Source organism: Nerophis ophidion, linkage group LG04 (genome assembly GCF_033978795.1).
Source record: "Nerophis ophidion isolate RoL-2023_Sa linkage group LG04, RoL_Noph_v1.0, whole genome shotgun sequence".
NCBI lineage: Eukaryota > Metazoa > Chordata > Actinopteri > Syngnathiformes > Syngnathidae > Nerophis > Nerophis ophidion.
In genome coordinates, this window is record NC_084614.1 from 41,077,522 (window position 1) to 41,091,618 (window position 14,097).

Consider the following 14,097-nt stretch of genomic DNA (forward strand, 5'->3'; position numbering starts at 1 on the left):
TACCAAATAAATACTAGTTGATACAAATTTTGTATCAACAATCTTATTTGTGAACAATTTAACAATGTAAAGATACAACACAATGAGCCAGGTAATAAATTCAACAAATTAGATAATATTCCCTTAAATTACATACAATCGTTTGAGTAAAAATAAAGTCAATAGTAAAAATAGGTAGAGGAAAGACAACTATTAGCTCTTCAAATCCTAACAACAAACAACAAAACATAACACATAGGCTCATATCGATCCAATACTGATTGATACCACCTTACAGTAGATGTCTGGATCCGCCCTATTTACCTGACAATCTTTGTTCTTCAATGCAGGAACTTCTCTGTTATAAGTTCCAGTATACAGCAGAAGGGGAAGATGGACACTTTCAGTTTCTGTGGCGAAGAAGCTTCAAAAGCCCTTTGCTGTCAATCATCTACTTAGACTTGACTGGGGACGGTTTGAGAGAGTTGGCTGTCCTGACGCTGAAGGGACTGCATATTTTACAGGTACAGTATGAGAAACAAAGTGAAAGAGATTTACGAATGGAGTAAACCATCTTTAACGTTAACAATACTTCACTTCTGACCAACTGAATGATGTCCAGTTCATTCAGGTAAACTGCAAAGGTTTCAACTTCCGATTATTCAACCCTTGAACGTGTCACACAGGCACAAACATGCCGCCAAAATTTATACAGTAGTACCTCGACTTTAAAGCTGAAAGGGTTCATGCACATTTTGGGGGGAAATTTATCTATGGTTTACAAGAACTCAGATTTTGGGGTTTTTGTATTCGAAAAAGCCCTCTAAAACATCTTCAAAAACATCTTTTAACGTTGTATATATATTATGTAGTCGCAGACACATTGATAATATGTATTATTTGCATTACTTCCGTATTTTGGTAATTTTTTTAAGCATTACCAGAACTTATTTCTTGGGCGCATTTATTTCAGTGCACATAGCACTGAATAAAGGATTCACAACCTTATCCTTTTGAAGCTGAATATAAGGAGGATGAACTCCTGCTTATAGAAGCTGAGCGAGCACGAAGAGACCGTGAAGGGCTGGAGAAAAAGAGAGTTGTCAGTCGAGAGAGTCAGGACCGGTGTGACTTTGTGGTGTAAATGTGGGGATTGGAGCCAAGCTGATGTTAAGATTCTAGCTTACCTCTTGCCGTAGAAGTGTGATTGTCTCTGTGAGCAAGACAATGTATTACTGCGCTAGAAAAAGAGTTCCTCAGTGTTCGCTCTTACAATAACAATGTTGCTACAGCTTGGTTACTATACAGGTTACAGAGCATAAATGAAGTATTGTTGGCGATTTTTGGAAGCATTTATATAGTGATTTAGAGGCAGAATGGATTGCTTCCATTTGCTGCATTGAAAGCCACCGGGGCCGACGTGGTGCCGTTGGGAGAGTGGCCGTGCCAGAAACCTAAGGGTTTCTGATTCAATCCCCACCTTCTACCAACCTCGTCATGTCCGTTGTGTCATTGAGCTAGACACGTCACCCTTGCTCCTGATGGTTCCTGTTTAGGGTCTTGCATGGAAGCTCCCGCCATCAATAAGTAATTGTGTGTGTAATTGGGCGAATGTGGAAATAGTGTCAAAGCGCTTTGAGTACCTTGAAGGTAGAAAAGCACTATACAAGTATAACCCATTAATCATTTAAAATTAGTGAAGTGAATTACATTTATATAGCGCTTTTTCTTTAGAGACTTAAAGCGCTTTGCATAGTGGAACCCATTATTTACATCTTTGAGCTACATTTAAATTAGTGTGGGTGGTACTTGGAACAGGTGCCTGGATGGCAGAAGCAAGAATCGAGCCTGGAAAACTAAAGTTGCTGGCGTGGCCACTCTACCAACCAAGTCATGCCGCCCCAGTGAGCTGATAATTAAAAATTAACATGCACAAATTAAGACAAACATGTTTCTCATAGGGATTGTGAACAATTGGCAAAATTCCCAAAAAAGTGCAGTTCACCCTTAGTTGGTTCTGTAACAGAGCTCCTAACTCAAAACACTTCTACCTCAAATTAACGTCGCCCATCGAAAATAATATATATCAGTATAATTGGTGTTAGGTCCCGCCCAAACAGTACAATTTGATTATGTAACATGCCTTTTAAATAGAAAAACAAACTTTTTGATTAGATTTTGTAAATGTAAATGCTGTATGTGCACAAGCCGCTGACACGCATGAGCAGAATTCAAAAGCTTGAATGTCCAGGGTGAATGGAGTGTGTGGATTATAGAACTGTTTGAATCCATTAAAGAAATGTGGAGGTTTGTAAATTGCCCATTCATTCCCAATGGGGGAAAATTCCTGGTAATTTTGGGTAACCAGGGAATTTTCGGAACTGTGAAACATGCTGGCTTGAATGTCCTCAGTGAGTGGAGTGCGTGGATGTTGGAATGGATAAGAAATGTAGGATATTAAGAGGTTTATGTATTGCCCATTCATTTCCAATGGGGAGAAATTCCAGGAACCGGACATTTTGGAAAGTGGAAAACGTGTTCCCGCCTTCCATATCTAGGGTGGGTAGTGTGTGTGTATGGTTGAAAGGTTCGAATTGGGTAAAAAAAGGCGCAAAAGAGTAATTTGGGGGTTTTGAACTTTGAAAATCCCCAATAATTTTAATATAAATTTACAGAAAAATTTGGGAAAATCTGGAAAATAATATGAATGGGTTGGTGTTAGAAATTGTTGGATCGGTTGAGAAATGTTGATGTCGTAACACTTTGTAATTGAAATTTGGTATTTCGAAATTTCAGGTAGATTGGGAATTTGTACAAAAAAACAAAAAACTAGATGTCCCAACCGAGAAGAATGTTTTGATCGTGGAATGGTTGGAATTGACTGAAAAATGTGGAGGGTGAAAACGCTACAACAAAGGGGGGAAATCAGGATTCTGAGACTTCCTTGAATTTTTTCAAACTTGGAAAATTATAGTTTGATTATCCAAAGTAAGTGTAAGGTGTTGAAAGTGCAACGGTTCAAATCGGGTGAGAAATGTTGGAATTGTGCAAGTTTCAAAAATGCCCCATTCGTTTTTGATGGTAAAAATGTTACGGAAAACATGGAATTATGGGTAATCTGGGGAATTTTGAAAAAAAAAATGCGGAAGCCCATGATTCCACAGCCAAGCTGAACGTTTTAATACTCAAAGAGTTCCAATCGAATGCAAACTGGGCTATAGTTTTGGGGCGGAATAATAAAATGGATTATTTTTTTGGTGTAGAACATTTGAGTGAATGCTTCAGCATTCACAATATGATAAAGATTGTTTCAAAACAATACGATATAATGTACTACAAACCAATATAGTAGTTTTATGAATTCATGTATTAATAATGTACATCATTTATCTTGGAGACTGGATTTCTATGATATCTCCTTCCAACTGCTTCTCCGTCTAACACACCTTCAGTAGCTTCTTTATATTTTCATGGATAAATGTCCACCGTTTGGATTTCTTTTCAACGTCTTTGGCAAGCGTTATCGACTCATTCTGCTTTAGTGTAGTGTAGACTAGCAGTGCTACGCTCCAACGGCTTTGCCAAGTTAGCTAGCAACATGCACGGTCATGTTTTTGATTATTTCTGTCTTTAATTTAATGAATATCCTCCACTTCTTCTTTTCAGCACTGTCCTTCACACTTATTTTCTTCCTTCCCATGTTGGAAAAACAAATTTTGTCGATTTTCAGTTTTAAGTGAATGCTAGCGAGTCAGACAGGATGTTTTGGTCGGATCTTTCGGGGTTCACCATGATATTTTCTTATGCCAGCTAATGGTGGGGATGCTTGTTACTCAAATTTGTTTTTGCAACTTAAAGCATAAAAATTAGCCGAAAGACTGCTCTTATCTCAAAACACTCTTAATTGAAGGTACTACTATATTTAACATGTCACATTATTTCCTTTGCAATTTCAATTCTAAGGTGTGCAACACCTTCAAATAAGCTAAGACCTTGATGTTATATTTGCATACACATTAAGATGAAGTTTAGTTGTTGTTATCATATGTTCTCTCTGTCCTTTTAGCATAGTCTCACCAGCACTGCCGATCTGGTCGTGGAGCGTCTTGCCAAGAGGGTGGCGGCGCGGACTGCTGACTCCAAATTGGTGTTGGCCAAAGGTCAAGAAAGCGAAGAGAAGAAAGAGGACCGTACATTTCATGCATCTTTAAATTAACATACAGTATGTTCTGACTGCGTCTTCATGTCACTTATCACCACATTTGGGACAGTCACAATTTCATACCTGCCTTAAAATTACATTCATATAGTATATTTACTAGGGCTGTCAAAATTAACAAATTAACTGTTGATTAATAACCAAAAAAATGATTGCATTAATCATGTACACACTTAGATTAATCATATAATTTATTTTACCATACCATACCGTACCATACCAACTTTATTTATAAAGCCCTTTAAAAACTACCACCGTTGGAGAACAAAGGGCTGTACACCACAAAGAAATAAAGGCAAAGGACAGACTAAAAAAATAACATTTAAAACAGAAGTAAAAAACACATTAAAATAGCAAATACAAATTGCCCAAAGAACAATCTGTTAGATAAAAAGCAGTTAAAATGTTAAAAAGAGTTAAAAAAGTTAAAAGTTAAAAACAGTTTAAAGTCTCATGCTGGGTTAAAAGCCAGTGAATAAAAATTGGTTTTAAGAAAGGTCTTAAAAATAGCCAGAGAAGGGGCCTGTCTCACATGGAGAGGGAGATCGTTCCAGAGTTTGGGATTCGCAACAGAGAAGGCTTTGTCCCCCTGTGAGCTTGCGCTTTGATTTGGGGACCTCCAGGATCAGCTGATTAGCTGACCTGAGGGCCCGGGTGGGGGCATAGAGGTGGAGCAACTCAGAGGGGTAAGGTGAGGTAAGGTCATTTTAAAATGGACTCTAAAAGTGGAGGCTAAAACAGGAGTAATGTGCTCTCTTTTTCTTGTGTTTGTTAAAAGTCGGGCAGATGCATTTTGGGCCAGCTGCAGACGTGAGAGAGAGGATTGGTTAATACCAAAATACAGAGAGTTACAATAATCAAGCCGATATGTAATAAAGGCATGGATTACTGTCTCAAACTGTTGCCTAGAAAGGAGGTTTTTAACCTTGGCCAGCTGACGTAAATAAAAAAAGCTGGCTTTCACCACTGTGCCAATCTGACGGTCCAATTTAAAATCACTGTCAATACGAAAGCCCAGGTTGGTGACGATGGGCTTAATGTGTAAAGTCAGGGGGCCAAAGTCAACAGGGGGGAGCTCACAGGTACCACTAGGTCCAAACACTATCACTTATGTCTTCTTTTCATTGAAATTCAAAATAAATGTGTGTCATCGTCATAACAATGAAAACAAATATCATACTTTCTTAGGATTGAGCCCAGAGAAAGTAAATAAATAGAAAAGAGCAGTGGTCCTAAAACTGAGCCTTGTGGGACACCACATGTCAATGGCGCAACAGAGAATTCAAAACCAACATTTACAGAGAAAGTCCTGTTGGTCAAATATGACTTCAGCCAACGCAAAGCAGTACCATAGATGCCCACTTGATGCTGTAGGCGGCTAATTAAAATATTATGGTCCACCGTATCAAATGCTGCTGTTAGATCCAGTAAAACTAAAATCACATGATCACCCAAATCTGTTGCTCTCAGGATGTCATTAAAAACCCTTAGTAATGCTGACTCGGTACTATGGAGGGGTTTAAAACAAGATTGAAAGACTTCTAAAATATCACAGTCCTCTAAAAAAGGGATTAACTGGGTAAAAACAATCTTCTCCAAGATCTTTGAGAGGAAAGGTAGTTTAGAAATGGAGAAATGGGTCTAAAATGGGCTAAAACTGAACTGTCAAGACCAGGTTTCTCTAAAAGCGGTTGAACCACGGCGTGTTTAAAACTGGTACGAACTACACCAGAAAACAGCATCATGGGGGGAACCTGAGGGCTTAATATGATTTGTTAATTCTTCTAACTGCCGCAGAGGCACTCGCTCAAACTGATTAAAAACAGCAGAGTAGTTAAACGGGACAGAAGGGTCAGAAATTGGAACAGAAAGGAGAACCCTTGTTGTGGCAATCTTATCAATAAAATACTCTAAAAAGGCATTGCACAATTCAGAGGAGGGTTCCAAAAATGTAGGCTGAGGGGCAGTAAGAACAGAGTCAATGGTTTTGAATAAAACACCAGGGTCAAAACCATTGGAGGCAATAATGTTTGCCAAATGTTCTCTCTTATCCTCTTTTACTGTCCTCTGATATCGATACCCAACAGTCCTTTAAAATCTGGAGTGACACCCAAAGCTTTTCCTTCCACCTGCGTTCAACTTTGCGGCACTCGCGTCTGATCGCAGGGGTTCTCTCATTAAACCACGGTTCTGATTTAGTTTTCGCCTTTTTGATTTTTAAAGGAGCCACTGAGTTCAAGGCAGTCTCACAGGTGGAGTCAAACAATTCACTAAGTTTCTCAGTGTCAGAAAAAACAGAGTCAGAGGGTAAAAAACTTGGTTAAAAGCAATAATAAACTGACCAGCAGTGGAAGGGTTAAAAACTCGACAGAGATGCACAGGAGTGTGCGCTCCAGCTGTCAAGCGGTTAAAACTGGCCTCAAATATGACAGGCGTATGGTCTGAAAGCAAATTGTCACAAATGTCCAAGTTAGACACAGGAAGACCATATGACAGGACAAGATCAAGCGTGTGACCACGTCCGTGTGTGGGGCCAGACACAAACTGGGTCAAATTTAAAAAGTCTATAAGGTTTAAAAAATCCTTAACCACTGGCTTGTCGGGACAGCATACATGGATATTAAAATCTCCAACAATAAGGACACGATCATAGTGGGGCATAATTCATGCTAAAAAGTCCGACAAGCCATTGATGAAGTCCTTGTTGTATTTGGGCAGGCGGTAAATGACAGCGCACAGCACCGCGTCAGCGCGACACACCTCAAATAAAGTCATTTCAAAGCTGGCGAAAAATGACGAAGGAAATCATTGCTTACATTTATAGTCATTTTTATAAAGTATCGCCGTTCCTCCTCCACGGCCTGTGGTACGAGGAGAGTTAAAATAGCAACAGTCTGCCGGCAGAAGTTCAGAGAAAACATTGGACTCACCGGCACCGAGCCACGTTTCCGTAATGTAAAGGAAGTCCAGACAGCGTGACTCGAAAGAATCCCTGAGTGGGAATGTTTTCTTCGCCCGTGATCTGGCGTTTACCAGACCAATTCTGGCAGGAGATGAGACCGGCGTGGCAGAACACTGGGTATCCCGGTGTTGTACCGAAATCTGTTACCCATCGGAATTTGTAACTCCAGGGGGTGATGTTCCCAAGGCGTTTGTTTGATGGTTAAACGGCAAGGCCAAAGAGGAGGAGAAGAAGAACGCTTTCGTAAATGGCGTAAACTATCCTTAATGCTTAAACGTCAGTTGTCAGAATTTCAGCATGAATAAATTACACATATTCTTGAAATCAATGACTTACTTTCATTATAGTATGAGTCCATTGTATCAGCTGTTGATTCTCTCTCACACATACATTTTCCAATATAGATAAGGCTATACATGCACATGCGGTTGTTCTGTTTGTTATGGCTTTATGTTCCCTATTCTTAAGCCAGTCACCTCAATTACCATTTCCTGCCCTTTTTACACACCTCCTCCCTTCATCTCCTTACACTTTTTCTCATTTGGACCCTCAGAATCTGGACGCACTAGGGTTACATGTTCCGATAAGCTGTGACTTGGCCGTCAGATTTCGAGACCTTACTGTATGTTCCCTATTCTTAAACCAGGCACCTCAAATACAATTTCCTGCCCTTTTTACACCCCTCTCACTTCATCTCCATACACTTTTTCCTCATTTGGACCCCCAGAATCAAGACGCACGAGGGTTACCTCCACAGCTGTTACCTGGTGGACTCCAAACACTTGGGTACTTTAGAGCGAGCGTTGCCTAATGAGTCAAGCACGAGACTCCGCTGCTCTGCTGGATAAATGGCCTGTGAATATTCAGAAAAATCATAGAGCTTCACTTCTATTTCCTCACTGTCAGATAAGCCGATAAGAGAAACACCCAGGATTAGGAGATGTAAATCTTCACCTACTGTAAAAAAAACAGTGGCCAGCTTTATGGACAGCTCCCAAAACGACAAAAAATTAATTGGGATCCAGCTGGAAAAAAAAAAAATTGTATGCAAATTTGGTTTACATTTAAAAATGCAAAGCACATTATTTGTACCATGTTCTCATATTAACAATGGAATCCTACTTTCACTCATGTTTTTTTTTTCCTTGCCACATCATTGTCATGGCAAATGAATCAATGTATGCAGCTTGTTTCCCTCCTCGGCTGTTGTAGCACTTGACTAGTTTATGTAGGTATGCATTGATGACCTAAGGGCAAGAAAGTGAAGTGAATCCACCTAACTTTATTATTGGGGTTTTTTTATTTGTCTTAGCCAGATGTAAGTAAAGGAAATTTGTGTTTCAGCTTACCTCGCTTTCAAGTTCCTTGTTGGGTTCCTGTGCGATTGATGTCCCAATACCACAATTTGTATTGTCCAATTTTGGACAGAAGAATGTGACAATCCTGTCCTCCCCAAGCTTCTTTGATATCTGCCAGAAAGATTTTATTTTTTTAGAAATGCAATGTAAAAACAGGGGTGGTAGATATGTAAGAGGGGATGAAATGTTGGTGTTCACATTTAAATCAAGTAATGTTTCTAAAATGGGTTTTTGGTCATTTACATTGGTGTGGATTATGTGAGATGGCAGGGATTCCATGGGATCCTCGGGCAAGTGTCATTCCTCTTTTGGTAGACCCAGAGGTGGCTGAGGTGGTCTCACAAGTGTTTAGGGTGATGGCTGTGGCAAGAGCAGAAGAATCTTCAACCACTGTGGTGGCAGGTGAGGCCGTATTTGGAGTGGCTTCAGCAGGGGAATCTGTGGAGCATGTCCTCAATTTTGCCCGTATTCTAGGGCCTTCCTCCACATATTTTCTTAAATGATCAGCATTGACCTTATACACAGGCCTTCCATCTGTGCTGACAAGGTCAATGGTTTTCCCCTGAATGTTTGTTATGCAAAATGGACCAAGGAAGTCAGGCTCAAGCTTTCCCCCTTTTCTTTGCTGACTTTGGACATTTCGCCGCCACACCATGTCCCCCACCTGCAGATATTGAGTTTTAGGCCTGTTTTTTGCTGCCTGGGTTCTTTGATGAGCCTTTTCTTGATTTTTTTTTGTACAATGGGTAATATTTTCTCCTGCCGTTGTAGATCAAACATCACTGCTTCCTCTGTGTATAGCTCCTCAAAAGACTTATCAACCTGTGGCAGAGAAGAAACGGATGCTAGACATACACTGTAGTACTGGCAAATTGGGATTGAAGTCTTACACAAGGGAGGAATACTGCATAGATGACATTGAAATGTAGATGAATGATAGTTAAATGGAAGTTCTCTGCAACCTCAGAAGGGTATCACGCCTCCCTTCCGAACATGAGGAAGTATGGCCAAAAATTTGTGGTGATTTGTTTTTCGGTGCTTAGGCCGAACATAACTGCGTCCAAATAATCATCCCAATCCTTCGCCTTGTCTTTCACGAGCTTCGCCAGGGCTCTCAACAATCATTTCATAGAAACAACATAGATGCTCTAAAAGTTTGGAATATTCTGGGTGAAACTAAGATTTAATGGAAGAAATATCCAACAACTATAATTATACAGTAATCATTAACAAAGCTGTGATGACATGTTTGGGGTTTTTTTACCTCTGAATGCCAGAGTTGAGTCTCTCCACCAACCCATTTGTCTGGGGGTGGTATGGAGCACTAAGGCTTCTTTTAACTCCCAAAAGCCGGCAAACATCTGTGTTGATCTGTAAAAGTAGTTTGTAATTTAAGGCTTCAAGTATTTTCACATGTTTAGTCCTTTTAAACTTCACAATTTAGGTCAAGCAGTATTCTATCAAGAATATTATAGTCATCAATTGTATCAGTGAGAAGTAAAACACAATAATTCTAAACTAAATCATAAGTTTGTGTATCTTACATCAAACAAAAAGGTATATGCATACATTGTTGACAAATTATTTGCCCTGGTCAGTCAGGATTCTTTGTGGAACCTCAAGCTGATGGAAAAATTTGAGGATGCACCCTGTCACTTCTGCTGTTTTAGGTTTTAGGGCATATGCCTGTGCCCATCTGGTGCAGTAATCTACCATCACACAAATGTATTGGTTGCCTGTCTTGGTCTTCACCAGCCTGCCTATGAGGTCCATTCCGACCAGCTCAAAGGGGCATTTGGTCTTGAAGAGAAGAGTGGAGAACAATGTTAGCGTGGAGTAAACACACAAAAACTCGCACAAACACAGGGAGAATTATAGCTGCTGTGAGGCAATGGTTCGGAGACATGAAATTTTAGGTGAAATTTTCATATTTTTTACAACTAGTTTGACTTTGGTAGTCTCAAATGATTGACCTCTAAACAGCGAGGCATTATCCCTGCCAGAGTTTGAATAGGGCCACCTTTTCATGGGAGATTGCAGTGCTAGCCACCCCACCTCTCGCCAAGGATACATGCTGTGTAATTAAAATGCAAAAGGTGAAGTTCACCTTGATTGGCTTGTACTCTGTGCCTGCCTTTAGGTCAACCCTGCCCTTCTGTTGACAGGACGTGCATTCAGACACCTGAGTATAAAAAACATTGATCAATACAAAATATTTAACGGCTTAAAAGTTATGTCAGTATGGGTATGTGCAGAGTATGTTATTTAATTGTTTGACAAAGGGGAATGGGGTATATAGGCCAAAATGGTAAAGACTCTTTGATATATACTTGGGAATCAAATTGTTTATTTCAGCAATGAAGGCCAAAAATGAGGAAAAACCAAATCTTACCCATTTTTCAATGTCACCCGTCATGGAGGGCCCGTAACATCTCTTGGAAATTGCATCCCCTTGTTTTGATCTGGCCACAATGTGCGCCAATGCCCCACACGGGGCGGCGTGGCGCAGTGGGAGAGTGGTCGTGGTTCAATCCCCCCTCTTACCAGCCTCGTCACGTCCGTTGTGTCCTTGAGCAAGACACTTCACCCCTGCTCCTGATGGGTGCTGGTTAGCGCCTTGCATGGCAGCTGCCTCCATCAGTGTGTGAATGTGTGTGTGAATGGGTAAATGTGGAAGTAGTGTCAAAGTGCTTTGAGTACCTAGAAGGTAGAAAAGCGCAATACAAGTACAACCCATTTATCATTTATCACACACCACTTTGACTTTCAGCTCTTTGGCTGATCCTTTGTGGCGGAGGTAATATAGCATGCCATCCATGACAAATCAAAGCATTAATTGAAAGCTTATTTCTTACAATGAAAAGTAATATAGTGAAATACAAATATCTCTGATTTGAAATCCAGAGATTGCAGCAATGGTATTTGTTTAATGTTGAAATTTCAATGCTTTACTTGCTGTGCTCACCCCTAACAAAGTGAGCGGCCAGATTCAATACAAATGAAATGCAAAACTCACAAAGGGCGTGGGGGCAATGTATATTCATTCATGAAGGATCTATGTAGATTAAGATTTAGTCTTAGACTATTAAATTAATAAAATGAAAATATGGCTCCGAGACTGTTTATTTATTCCTCAAAAAAACAATACACGAGTAAATCCGCGACAAAAAATATCTTATCCATCACACAATCAACTCAGAGGATATGGGCACGGCCTCAAAGGGTCAATATTCGATGAGGCAGAGAATTGCCATCATACCAAAATATACAGAAAGTTTTTTTTTGGAACAAAAAATGGAAATTAACATTAATTTCACTTTTTCTTCAAGTTTCCATGGATTTAGGTTAAAAGGTGTACAATTTCAGACACATTTATGCACCTGAGTAAAGTTGCGCCACATTCTCGTGCTAGGATAGAGTCCATCTTAAGTATGAAAATCTACAAACACTGAATTATGCTGTAGTATAATGTAAAACTGTAAATTTAGAAAGGGAATACTTTGTTTTTCTTTAAATACATTAACACCATCACATTTTGTTATAATAATACTAAGTCGTTGAACTTCTTGAGGCAATTTGGCATTTGTTGGGGTAGTCATCAAGTGCGATGCTAGGTACCATAACTTGCCTTCTACTAAGTAGTTTGCCGCTTTTCTTTTCAGGTTGAAGCGCTTGTATTTTCCCTTCGGTAAGGTATTCCACCAATTCTCTATAGGTGCTTGATTCCATGATTTAGATTGGAGTCAAACTCTTCCGGAAATCACTGTTCCGTATAAATGATAAATGGGTTGTACTTGTATAGCGCTTTTCTGCCTTCAAGGTACTCAAAGCGCTTTGACACTACTTCCACATTTACCCATTCACACACACATTCACACACTGATGGAGGGAGCTGCCATGCAAGGCGCCAACCAGCACCCATCAGGAGCAAGGGTGAAGTGTCTTGCTCAGGACACAAAGGACGTGACGAGGTTGGTACTAGGTGGGATTTGAACCAGGGACCCTCGGGTTGCGCACGGCCACTCTCCCACTGCGCCACGCCGTCCCAAGAGTATAAGAGTTTGCCAATCTCGAAGCGATTCTGTATTGTTCTGTAACCGCTAATAAGTTGGAAGGTGGGCTTCAAACTGTTATGTTTGACTAAAGGGGAGGTGACGGCAAACGAACACCAGGTGGCAGTATGTTCAAAGATTTATTATATATAGTAAATATATACATAAATCTGTAGTACTAATAATAATAATAATAATAATAATAATAATAATAATAATACTAATACTGCTAATGAATAAACCAAGGAAATGAAGTCTGACCAAAACTCAAGTGTGTATGGTGTAAGGCTATGTGTGTAGATTAGATGGAGGATGTCTTACCAAAATGTTGACGAGAGTGAAGTAACGCGGAAGTCCGTGGGAAAACGTGTCCAAGCGGGAGGTCGAGAATCCAAAAGGCAGGCAAGGGGAATAACAGGGGATCCAGGAGAAACACGGGAAGAGTCAGGTACAGATGGCTATAATCCGGCCAGTGATGGCAGGTTGTCCAGGTCTATAAAGGCAGCTCCGTCATTACCATCAGGTGTGAAGTTTGCAGGTGACTGATTGCAGCTGGCGGCTGCTGCAGGGCGGGGACGCGCGCGGCTCGTTCCTGGATGTGTGCGCCCGTGGGCGTGTCCCGAGTGGCGCACAGATGGACGAGCGGCGCTGGCAGGGGTCTGAACCGTAACAGTACCCCCCTTCTTATGGACAGCTTCCAGATGTCCCACAGGTCGAAACACCAAGAGCACAGGAACAAAAGTCAAGGGAGGGCGGAGGGGCGAACTGGTGGTGGGTCGCCAGCCCAAGTGTCCCCAAATCCACCGGGGACGAGTCTGGTGGCGATGGCGAGTAGAATGCAGCTGACGCCGGCGAGGCGGGCAACCAAGGAACGGCCACCATCTTGGAAGTCGTGGAGGCGGACGCGAGTGACGCCATGGTGAGTCTCGCCAGAAACGAGGAGGTGACGTCTGAAGCGTGGAGGCATAGGAAGACGGCGGCGTGAAGGCAGCGGACGTCATCTGCGGCGTGGAAGCAGCGGAAGTCATCAAAGCCAAAGACGAGGAGGGCAGCTGAGGAGCTGGCCGATGTACTGAAGTCGGCGCTGCAGGCCGAGGAGCAGAGGTCGAGGCCAGCCTGGGAGCTGGTGGAGACACAGGGGCCAGCCAGGGAGCTGGTGGAAACGAGGGGTTAAGCCTTGGGGCAGGCACTAGTTCGGGTGCTAGCTCAGGGACTGCCGCTAGCTCGGAGGCTAGCTCGGAGACTACCGCTAGCTCGGGTACTGCTGCTAGCTCGGGTACTGCTGCTAGCTCGGGTACTGCCGCTAGCTCGGAGGCTAGCTCGGGGACTGCCGCTAGCTCGGAGGCTAACTGTGGGGCTGGTGCTAACTCAGGGGCTAGCTCGGGGACAGACGCTAGCTCGGAGGCTAGCTGTGGGGCTGGTGCTAGTTCGGGCGCTAACCTGGGGACTGGTGCCAGCTCAGAGGCTAGTCTGGGGACTGGAGCTAGCTCGGTCGCTAGCCAGGGAACTGGTGGCTGTGGCTGAGAA

The 14,097-nt window shown here is 41.8% G+C and overlaps 1 protein-coding gene across 3 annotated transcripts in view; it reads left to right on the plus strand.

The window, feature by feature from the left end:
• Positions 1-8,508, plus strand: part of kptn (kaptin (actin binding protein)) — a 34,199-nt gene extending 25,691 nt beyond the window's left edge. For all 3 annotated transcript variants that reach the window (XM_061898065.1, XM_061898067.1, XM_061898064.1), the window contains 2 exons: positions 330-503; positions 4,046-8,508. In XM_061898065.1, the coding sequence (XP_061754049.1) occupies positions 330-503; positions 4,046-4,195 (324 nt within the window). In that variant the 3' untranslated portion in view covers positions 4,196-8,508. The remainder of the gene's footprint in view (positions 1-329; positions 504-4,045) is intronic.
• The last annotated feature ends 5,589 nt before the right edge of the window (positions 8,509-14,097 follow it).